Raw genomic sequence first — 11,297 nt, 5'->3', positions numbered from 1 at the left:
TATATAAGCTAAATTACATGTGATGTACGTGTATGTGTGAATCACATTCACATTATATTTCATTTTTATAAAACTAGTTCCTTTTTCTTAACTAGTTAGTCAATCCACAACCGTACTAGAAGAAAATTAGCATTACATCATAACTTAAGTATCAATGATAAAAATATATAACTTCATTTACTAGCTTGTAATAGTAGCATTTCAATATTATGCACTTGAATTTGCTTAATAATTAATCAACCAAGATAATCACTTTTCTCAGATCATCTAATGGCTGTGATTTCTTGAATTAATATATATATATATATATATATATATATATATATATATATATATATATATATATATATAAAATTTAAGCTAATAAAAAATTGTTTGTGGTACTATGTACTGGAAAGCTCCAACAATCTTCTTTTGTGGCACAATATAATACTATTGATAAAAATGAACATATTGAGTCTATTTTACTTTTTCCTTTTTTTTTGGTGATGAAAACTTAAGCATGTGGATCTTATGTTCAAAATATTAAAATTAAGAAACAGGCAATGTTCATTAAAGTGTGTACCATCCTCACTTTTATTCATTAATCTTCCATTTATGTTCTATCTATATCTTCAACTACACGTGTGTGAGGAAAGATTATGTGAAATGGAAGCAAAAAAACTTAGCTTGATTCTAAAACAAACTGTTATATACGTTTGATAAATAAATATAAAATATATATTTTAATGTCACACATTAATAATATGACCTATAACACATTCATGTATGTTATAATGATTACCTTGTTAGTGAAGTAAAATTAGAAAAGAAAAAAGATTTAAAAAAAACCATGGAGTCAAAGACAAGAAGACAACCAATTTTTTTTCAATTATATTATTATTATGTTATGTTATGTCTCTCTCCAAACCGTTTCTTACTACCAACCCTTTTTTCTCACTCTTTCCTATATTGTAAGCAAACACCATAACCATCACAATCATCATCATAGTCATCATTAATTTATTTCCTTAAGATGAAGCTTCTTTCTTGCTAGGTCTATATAAAACCATGTCTTTGTGATCATATACCTATCAGATTAACCAATTTGGGAAGAACAATAAGAACAAAAACTAGTACGATGAGAAAGCCAGAGACTTTTACGAAAAAGACCGATATCATTAAGAAGAAGCTTAGGAAAGGTTTGTGGTCACCGGAAGAAGATGAGAAGCTTATGAACTACATGGTAAGGAATAATGGACAAGGTTGTTGGAGTGATGTAGCAAGAAATGCTGGATTGGAAAGGTGCGGCAAAAGTTGTAGATTAAGATGGATTAATTACTTGAGACCTGATCTTAAAAGAGGTGCTTTTTCAAATCAAGAAGAAGAACTCATCATTCATTTGCATTCCCTTCTCGGAAACAGGTTTGTTAATAGTCTTTTCAACTTCATCATTCTACGTATGCATATGATTTGACCTAACATTTGTATATGTTTTATTTTGAAGATGGTCACAAATAGCAGCACGTTTACCCGGGAGAACAGACAATGAGATAAAAAACTTTTGGAATTCAACCATAAAGAAAAGGCTCAAGAGCATGTCTTCTACTACGACAACAACCTCAACTTCACCGAATGCAAGTGATGAATCGTCCTCGCCCGAGCCTAACAAAGAGATCAATATACTAGGGTTTTCTGGACAATATCATCAACATGCAAATTTCAACCACTACACGATGAATGTGCCTATCTTCGCTTCATCGTCTCCTTCGCGGAACACAATTTTCAATACTGCGAATATTGACACATTGCCTATGCTGCAGCATAGTGGATACTTAAACACTGCATTTACACTGCCATGCTTTTCACAAAGTCATCAAGTTGATATTAAAGATTGTTATTTTGAAAATGGTGGAGTACACGGGAATGTGTGCAAGAGTGAGAATGTCAGTATTGATTATGCTTTTGATGACATGAACAATATTCTTAGTAACTGCAATATTATTGACAGCAATAATGATAATAAAAGTGGGGTAGTGGAGAATTTATTTCAAGAACAATTGAACTTTGGAGAGTGGGATTTTGAGGAGTTGATGAAAGATGTTTCCTCTTTTACTTCTTTTGATTATTCATTCTGATCCAATAATTGAGTTGAGATCTTTTCCCTTTTTTTCCCTCCTAAATCTCTCTTAATTGAGATCCCATTATTTCTTAGTCAAAAAACTCAACCTCTAGAGTTTATATATGAACATTAATTGGTATACTTGGTGATTTTTTTAGAACCATTGTAATATATTTGTACTTTCTATGTTCTATACAAAATGAGGAAGTTTACAAATTAACAATAAATTTGTACTTAGGTCTGAAATAAAAGTCAAACATATATATGATCGGATAATTTGTCTTACAATTTAATTTGTTGTGGCTGGAAACAATTGTACACTTTCCAATTATTATTATAATTAATTTTTGTAGCTGATGTTTATGCTAAGTGTTTGTAAGAAAAAAAAGAGTGATGTGTGATCTTTTGGTTCTTACCCGTGTGCGTTGTCATACCCCAAAATCTGTCCTACCCTTCACATCGATCATATAGGTCATTAACTTTAAACATTTGCATATCATCCTCATCCATTCATTTCATTGAATAAGCATGGTATAACTAGAGGCGACACGTGACTCGAATTCATGTGTTTTTGGTGCACTGATGCGTTTGTTCAGTCACCTAACCGTATCAGCAACCATCATATGCTATTCCTACTGGTCCTCCAACAATGCAATATTATCAACCCCATGCTCCTTAGCAACCTCTTGCTCCGCAACAACAGAACTACCAGAAGGTTTGATCAAGTTCCCATGCCGCATGGACTTCTGCTAGCTCATTTGCTCAAGGATTCTTTGGTTCAGCTAAGGGATGCTAAGGCTCCTCCAACACCTCTTCCTCCCGGGTATGACATGAACGTCGGTTGTGAGTACCACTCTGGGACGCCAGGGCACTCGATCGAGAATTACAATGTCTTCAAGCATAAAGTACAAGACTTGATTGACTCAAAAGCTATATCGTTCAAGCCAATTGTTCGAAACAACCCCGTGCAGGCAAGTACGTCTACAGTGTCGTAGTCAGAGAAGCGGTAGTTCTGAAGGATTTGTATCCGTGGGACTGTCTCGTCGGCTTTCTCTAGACCCAACACCCCAAGCTATGGGAGGATAAAGCTGATCACTCCAGCAATCATTAGTTCAATCATGTTCATGTGCGATTTTCTTGATTATTTGTAACATTCATTTGTAATAAACTCGTTTGTTTTTTTTAATAATAATGACATTGAAATAAATATGCATGTTTTGAATAAATCAATTCGTGTCCACTCATACTTTATCTTGTCAATATTCAAATGTTGGTTTTAAGAGGAAGATGATGAAATTAAAAACGCGAATTCACTGCTCGTACGCTTTTGAATAAAACTTTGTTGATGATGTAAGGCATTATTTCAAATCCCAAATACCGGAGATATACGAAAGATAATCCCTAGTCAACCCCTTCGAGCCAAGGAGTATGAGTTTCTTTCTATGCATTAAAACCCTCAATCTTAAACCGGGGCAGGGTAGTTGTCAGTCAGTTTGACCAAGCGTTCAAATTTCAAAAGAGGAGTGTCCTATCTGAGGATCAACCATATCTTATCCCTCACAAGAGGTCGGAACCACCAAAATCCAAATGGTTGTCCCTCACCCTCAAACGGATACATGTCACACGATTTGTTTCAACAAAAAGAAACAAAAAAAAACAAGAAAACAAAAACAAAAAGAGAGAAATCCCGCTAAGTCGAAAACTAAAAAACGAGTGACTTAGACAAAAAATAAGACATCCCTGTAGATTGTAAATCTGAACCAATCCAACAAAAATAGGGAAATGAAAAAACGAATCTACAAAAGAGGAATCAAAAGAAAACCCTCAGCGAGAAAAAAATCGTGTGGCTACAAACCAAACAAAAGAAGGATAATTGCCACACCAAAAACCTCGTGGGTTCATTAACCATCACTTCAAATCCCTTTGGGAAGACGAGCGCTTGTGTCGAACTAGCTGAACGTAGGGCTAGAGGACATCACGAAGAGCGGGTGGGTTAGGATAGTTTTGATCCTTATATCCTTTCTTTCTAAAACTGTGAACCAGGCGACGTTACAAACCTCAAAAGACCTAATTGAAGTAGGGTTTATTTTGAAAGCATACTATAGTCAGAAGGATCGTATTAAAACTGACTCCTCATCAATTTTCTCAGATGTGTTGATATTGATATGACATTCGTTATCAGTGATGCATTCATTATATGTCATAATTTCAGTGAACATGCTTGGATTTCAAAATTGCATAAAAATGACATTGCATTATCATCTCTGAAATGAACTTGTCTTACTCGTGAGTAAGCGTCTGACATCAAGGGATCTACCAAAATGGACATGAATTAAGGAACTTGATGATCTCGACAGTGTAGAACGCATGAGAACTTCGTTGAGTAGAGGCAAATCACTTCTCTTGATTACATCGGTGAGAATGTTTGAAGATTCTGTCGAGCTGAAAGACAAACCGCTTCGAGATCCCGTCGATCAGTAGCAGTCACGTCGAGAAATCTCTATAAGATTCAGTCAATCTGAAGTAGTCAAGTCGAGATTCGATCAATCTCTCTGAAGAGCAGTAAGTCAGAGGCATTCCCTCAAAGATCAGTCAACCAAAGGAAAAGTTACTTCAAGGCTTGTACTGGGGGAGGCCACCCCAAGAGCACAAGAAGTCAATCTCCCTAAAATGGTTAATCAGAGGAATGTACTTCCAAGACACTGGGGCAAATCCGATTGAGATAATCCACGATGAAGTTGCTTCCTAACTAGTGATCGGGGCAATCCGTGCAGATACCCAACAGACTGGGGCAAGACGATGCAAAGAGATGAAGGTTCTTTCCTTGCTTGTGAAAGCCCCTCAGATCCAGCTTGGGGCATCTAAAGGTCTACGTCAGATCCATCCTCCAACAACATCAATAAGTAAAATGTTGGGAAGTCATGCGAGACGCAACCTACCCTCTATAAATCAGAAGCCTTGCAACCCAAGCAAATTTTCTCAGCATTCATCACACCGTACCCAAGATTGGGGCATCCGTAGATCCTCATATCATTATATCAATCTATCATGCATAATTCATATCATTTCATACATATCATCCCGCAAAGTCCAAAACTCCAACCTCAGAGTTGAGACACCATTCTATACCCGACCTCAGAGTTAATGCCAATTCCCACTCCAACCTCAGAGTTGTTGCTACTTCCTTCTTTCCAGCCTCAGAAATATTGTCTATTATCTCTTATCCCCAACCTCAGAGTTGTTGTCTTTCTCTTTCACCCAACTTCAGAGTTGATGTTAGTTCATACTCCAACCTCATAGTTGTCTCCCCTTCTCCATCCTTAGAGTTATTGTAACTTTTCTTATCAACCAACCTCAGAGTTGTGTGTTCATCTTTCCTTATCCCAACCTCTGTGTTGTCGTCCTTTCCCAACCTCAGAGTTGTCACCGCTTTTCCAACCTCAGTGTTGTCGCCCTTTTCAACCTCAGAGTTGTCGTCACTTTTCGTATTACCCTAACCTCAGAGTTATATGTTGCCTTTCCTTACCCCAACCTCAGTGTTGTCGCTCTTTTCCAACCTCAGTGTTATCGCCCTTTTTCCAGCCTCAGTGTTGTCATCTTTTCCAACCTCAGAGTTGTTGCTCCTTTTCTAACCTCAGAGTTGTTGCTCCTTTTCTAGCCTCAGAGTTGTTGTCGCTTTTCTTATTCGCCAGCCTCAAAGTTGTTGTCTGTCGTCTTACTTGCAACCTCAGAGTTGATGTCCATTACCTTTTTCCAACCTCAGCGTTGACGCTTGTCATTCTTACCCCGACCTCAGAGTTGTTGTTCCTTTTCCAGCCTCAGAGTTGTTGTCAGAATTATTGTTTACCGTTATTCTCCTACCTTAGAGTCGAGTATCTACTTGTTTCCAACCTTGAAGTTGGCATTTACCATTTTTCGCTCCCAGCCTCAGAGTTGAGTAACTACATTTTTCCAATTTAGGAGTCGGTATATCTCTTTTTAGCCTCAGAGCTTAAACCCCACTTTTTCCAACCTTAGAGTTAACGATTACCATTCTTTTCTGGCCTTAGAGTTAAGTATCTACCTTTTTTACAATTCAGAGTGAATGTATTGTGTTACCCCCAACCTCAGAGTTGAATGTCTGTCTTTTCCGGCCTCGGTGTTGAGTGCCTATCTTTTCCCAACCTCAGAGTTAACGTCTATCCTTGTCCACCCTCAGCCTCAGAGCTTAGGATCTACCTTTTTTAACCTTAGGGTTGACGATCTATCTTTTTCCGGCCTCAGAGCTAAACGTCTATCTTTTTCCAATGTTGGGGTTGATGAACCTTTTGCTCCTAGCCTCAGAGATAAGTGGCTACCTTTTTCCCAACTTGCGAGTTGCGGTATCGTTTACTTATCATCCTAACCTCAGGGTTGATATTTGCAAACTCAACCTCCAGTTGATGCCTACCTTTGTTCCCGACCTAAGAGTCGATGTTCATCTGCAAACCCAACCTCCGAGTTAATGCATACCTTTGTTCTCGACCTTAGAGTCGACGTCAATCCTACTATACCCAACCCCAGAGTTGACGCCTATCCTTTCTCCAGTCTCAGAACCGATGTTTATCATAGTTTATTTCCAACCGCAAAGTTGAGAATGTCCAGTTTTACCCCAATCGTAGTATTGAGGTCAGATATTTCAATCCCCACCCATCAGTGTTGCTCTTGCTTCTATCCCCAACCTCAAGGTTTTCGACCTCCTATTTACCTCCCAATTCGCCTACTGACGTCCTCAATAGGCTCATCTGCCATCCCGAATCCTAGGATTTTCCTGGCTAACCAGTTGATAATTCCAAAAAAAACAATCACCATATATCCCCAGCGGAAAATTCTTTCTCAGTGCCTTCAAAAAAAACTTGTTAGTAGAGATAAAATGGAAAAATAATCAATCATTTTGCATTAGCATACTGCATACGTCATGCATATCTAACCGCTCATATACCCATCTACCACATAACATACCAATTCCCAGCAGCTTCCCTGTACAAAGACTAGCCTGTTCATCCCACATACCAGTGAAGAAGACCTCCTCGTGACCTATCTTCACATTTCTTTCCATTTGTTCATGGTGGGAAAATTTTACAGTATTCTAGTATTTAATCCTCTCCTACCTTGATTGTCTGGAAGTCGTTGTTATCCATACATTCAAGTCCAAGAAGATTAAATAGGGGCAGTTATCATACCCCAAAATTCACCATACCCTTCACATCGATCTTATAGGTCACTAAGTCCAAACATTTGCATATCATCCTCATCCATTCATTTCATTGAATAAGCATGGTACAACTAGAGGCGGCACATTACTCGAATTCATGTGTTTTTGGTGCACTGATGCGTTTGTTCAGTCATTTCATTCAACCATGGTTTAATACGATTTACAAGCCTTGTGATCGTTTGGGTTCATTGGTTCACTGCATGTCGTTATCCGATTCATCTTTTCATCATTACATCATAACATTTTTCCATTGATCTCAGTTTCAAACAGATTTTTGATTTCAAGTTAAGTCGAATGGATTTTTGTTTGAGTTAATTTTGGTTCAAATTGATGTTTGGAAGTTCGATTGAATTTTTTGAATTTTAATCATTGTAGAATTTTATTTCTTTTTCTAATGGGCCATTTTTGTTTAATTAGAATTAAGTTCATTAACCATTTTCCAAATTAATCCATTTTCTAAACTTCATCCAATGTCCACATTTGTCCATATTTCATTTTAATAATCCATTTTCAAAAACCAATTATCCATTTTCAAAACCAATTGCAATATCCATTTTTGACCCATATCCATTTTAACCAAATCAATCCACTTTAGTTATCCATTTTTACAATGTAATCCATCATTATCCATTTCATTTATTAAATCCAATTAAGTCCATTATCAAACCAAAATCCATTCATTAACCCATCCAAATCATCCATTTAGATATCCAGTTTTAAACCAAAGAATCCATTAGAAAAAACCATGTCCATTTAACAATCATATCCAAGTTTAATCCAATAATAACCCACAGTCCAAATGCCAATTCAAACTTTTTTTATGTATTATCTGTACCGTGGTGAAAGCAGGTGGAGTAATTTGAAGTACATAGCTAAGCTACAAGCCAACAAGCCATGAGCTGCGAAACAGAAAGCGCAACACTAGCTGCAAAACACAGTGAACCAAAGTGCATAACAAAGTGCATAGCAGAAGCTTCCAAAAGCTCCCTAAGCTAAACCGCTACACCACCATAAACCGCTAGCAAATTCAAGCTGGTTCAAAACAACGACATAAGCTACAACAACTCAAACCGTAAACGGCAACTTGAAAATGAGCTACTTCCAAAAGCTCCATAAACCAAGCCATGAGCTACAATGAAAAAAGCTGCAAAATGCAACAAAAAACAATAACACATTTAGTGCAATCCGAAATCAATAACACATTTCTCAAAACCTAAAAACAACTTCAACTCATTCAAACCTTTTGTTTGAAGCCTTAGGGCGACACAATCGAAAACCCTTCTTCAAGGTAATAAAATCAACAAAACAAACACAAACATTTTAAAACCCACGAACTACAGGGCTCTGCTTTCTCACTTCAACAAGTGGACATACGTAGGCACGAGGATCCAATCCTTGGCGAGCACACTAATTTAAAATCCACCTTCACTCCGCAAACCTTTTGGCAAGTAAACATTCGATAAACAACATCCACATAAGCGCAAAAATCCTAGATGGTTCCCATGGAGTACCATGGATGTGAGGGGTGCTAACACATTCCCCTTGTATAACCGACTTCCGAACCTGTTTGTGGTTGCGATGACCATTCTTTGGGGTTTTCTCGATATTTTCCCTTTCCTTTGGAATAAATAAAAACCGATGGCCACTCTGTATTTTTCGCGTAGCGACAAGCGTCTCTTGAGGTCTCTCTGGTGTTGTGGAGGACTTTAATGCGGTTCTTAGTAGCGTTGAGAGGAATGTGGTGGGTGTGGGGGCCAGGGGCCTAGGATTCAATCCTTTTGGAGTCCATGGAGTTTGGTGTTTCCATTGAAGCGATGTGATCGTTGGATTTACCTTTGCTAGGGAGGAGGTTTATCTGGTTCCATTCGAATGGGGCCTCTATTAATAGGTTGGGTCGAGTTTTTCTTCCGGCTAGATGGGAGGAGGAGTAAGGCTATAAGGTAGTATGTGGGCTTTAGCCCAGACATCTCTAATGACTATATGTTAGCTTTTAAGTATTCTTCTCATCTCTATGGGGCCTAAGCCTTTTAGGATTAACAATTTCTAGGTGAGGAATTCTAACTTTGAGAGGGTGGTCTGTGACTTATGATAGTTGGAAGTTCGAGAGGGTTGGATGACATGCAAGCTGGAGGATGAGCTGAGAGCTCATAAAGTGACTCTTAAGGTTTGGAATAAGGAGGTGTTTGGAAATTTGAATTTTAAGATTAAGGTTTGTTCGGATAAGCTTTTGCATTTGTTGTTGAGAGCGGAGTCAGGTCTCTTCTCTAAGAGGAGTTAGTCGTTAGGTCTCATATTTTTCAAGAGTTGTGGGATCTAATTTGGTGTCAGGACTTTCTGATTTTTCAGAGATTCAGATTAGCTTGGTTAAAGGAAGGGGATGTCAATACTAGATTCGTTCATGCTTGTGTTAAGCAGGGGAGTAGGAGGAATAGTTTGGAGGTTCTCTGTTGAGTATGACATATATTCTGAGATTATTATGGGTATTATTGAGTATAACTCATATTGTGGAGATTACTATGGGTAGAGATAATTGTTTGTTGTGGGTAAGTGGGGATTATGGTTTAGGTAAACTGAGTCATAGTATTATATATATATATATATATATATATATATATATATATATATATATATATATATATATATATATATATATATATATATATATATATATATATATATATATATATATATATATATATATATATATATATATATATATATATATATATATATATATATATATATATATATATGGCTTGTAACACTAGAGTCATAATTAATAAGACAAAAATAAAAGGAGTTATAATTTCTATATAGTCGCGGAGGTAGGCATCATTGGTCGAATTTCATTAACAAAGATCGTTTGTATTCATTGTTTTTTATTTTCATTTATCTTTAATCTTAGATTTTGGTTGTTGTTCTAACAATTGGTATCAGACGACAATTAACTCTGGTGCGAAATTCAAAGTAACAAGGTTCGACAAGATGGGTAATTTTGGACTATGGCAAAGACGGGTTAAGAATTTGTTGGCTCGAAAAAGTTTACAGAAGGCGCTGCATGAGACAAAACCAAACAATATGGAAGATATCGATTAGGAAGAGTATAAGGAGAAGGTTGCAGGATTGGTTCACTTTTGTGTTTCAGACGGAGTGATGTATCATATCCTGAACCTGACAACTACGAAAGAGGTTCGGGAAAAATTAGAGAGTCAATATATGTTTAAGACATTGATGAACAAATTATTTGCGAAACAACAACTATACAGTCTAAAGATGCAGGAAGGATTTGATTTGCAACAACATATCAATGACTTCAATAACATAATCACTGAGCTGGTGAGGCTTCGAGTGATGATTGATGACTAAGATAAGGCAATTATCTTGCTATACTCATTACTAGGTTTTTGTGACCACTTGGTGACTAATATTACCTAGCGAAAATATATTATCAGTCTTGATGTGATTATTGTTACACTCTTGTCTCATTCTCAAAGAGACAAATAGTAGAGTAATGAACTCAAGGTGATGGTTTGTATCATAAAGGGGGAGGAGAAATATCGTTGAGGAGGAATGGAAAAGTAATTTTATTAATCTTGATAATTTAAGGATTTTTGGGTGTCCAACTTATCTGCATATATCCAGTGAACATTGATTCAAACTTGTTCCAATTTCAAAGAAGCGTGTCTTCATCGGTTACGTAAAAGTTATGAAGGGTTCAAGTTATGGAATCAGTTTAAAAGGAATATTGTAATAAACAGAAATGTTGGTTTTGATGAGCAGTTAATGTTGAAACAGACAGTTGCATCAGATGTATCAACATATGAAGGAGAAATTTTCAGCAAATAGGTGATTCATGTAGATTTTAATCCGCCACCAGTGAAGAATATCCAGGTAGTGCTTGAACAACAGGAGGAATCATTCTCTGATATTGAAATTGATAAAAAAAACTTGAAGTTTTAGGTG

The 11,297-nt window shown here is 36.8% G+C and overlaps 1 protein-coding gene across 1 annotated transcript; it reads left to right on the top strand.

Moving 5' to 3' along the window:
• The first annotated feature begins 1,032 nt into the window (after positions 1-1,032).
• On the top strand, positions 1,033-2,337 carry LOC127087217 (transcription factor MYB46). Its single transcript, XM_051028079.1, has 2 exons — positions 1,033-1,404; positions 1,487-2,337. The coding sequence occupies exons 1-2, from the start codon at positions 1,121-1,123 to the stop codon at positions 2,115-2,117; spliced, it is 915 nt and encodes a 304-aa protein (XP_050884036.1). The 5' UTR covers positions 1,033-1,120; the 3' UTR covers positions 2,118-2,337.
• Positions 2,338-11,297: the final 8,960 nt, after the last annotated feature.

This window comes from Lathyrus oleraceus, chromosome 5, assembly GCF_024323335.1.
Source record: "Lathyrus oleraceus cultivar Zhongwan6 chromosome 5, CAAS_Psat_ZW6_1.0, whole genome shotgun sequence".
NCBI classification, from domain to species: Eukaryota; Viridiplantae; Streptophyta; class Magnoliopsida; order Fabales; family Fabaceae; genus Lathyrus; species Lathyrus oleraceus.
This window is presented reverse-complemented; position numbering and strand designations above follow the sequence as displayed.

Coding starts and splice junctions, on each gene's coding strand:
- LOC127087217 (XM_051028079.1), top strand. CDS start 1,121: ATGAGAAAGCCAGAGACTTTTACGAAAAAGACCGATATCATTAAGAAG. Junction 1,405..1,486: donor CATTCCCTTCTCGGAAACAG/GTTTGTTAATAG, acceptor TTTATTTTGAAG/ATGGTCACAAATAGCAGCAC.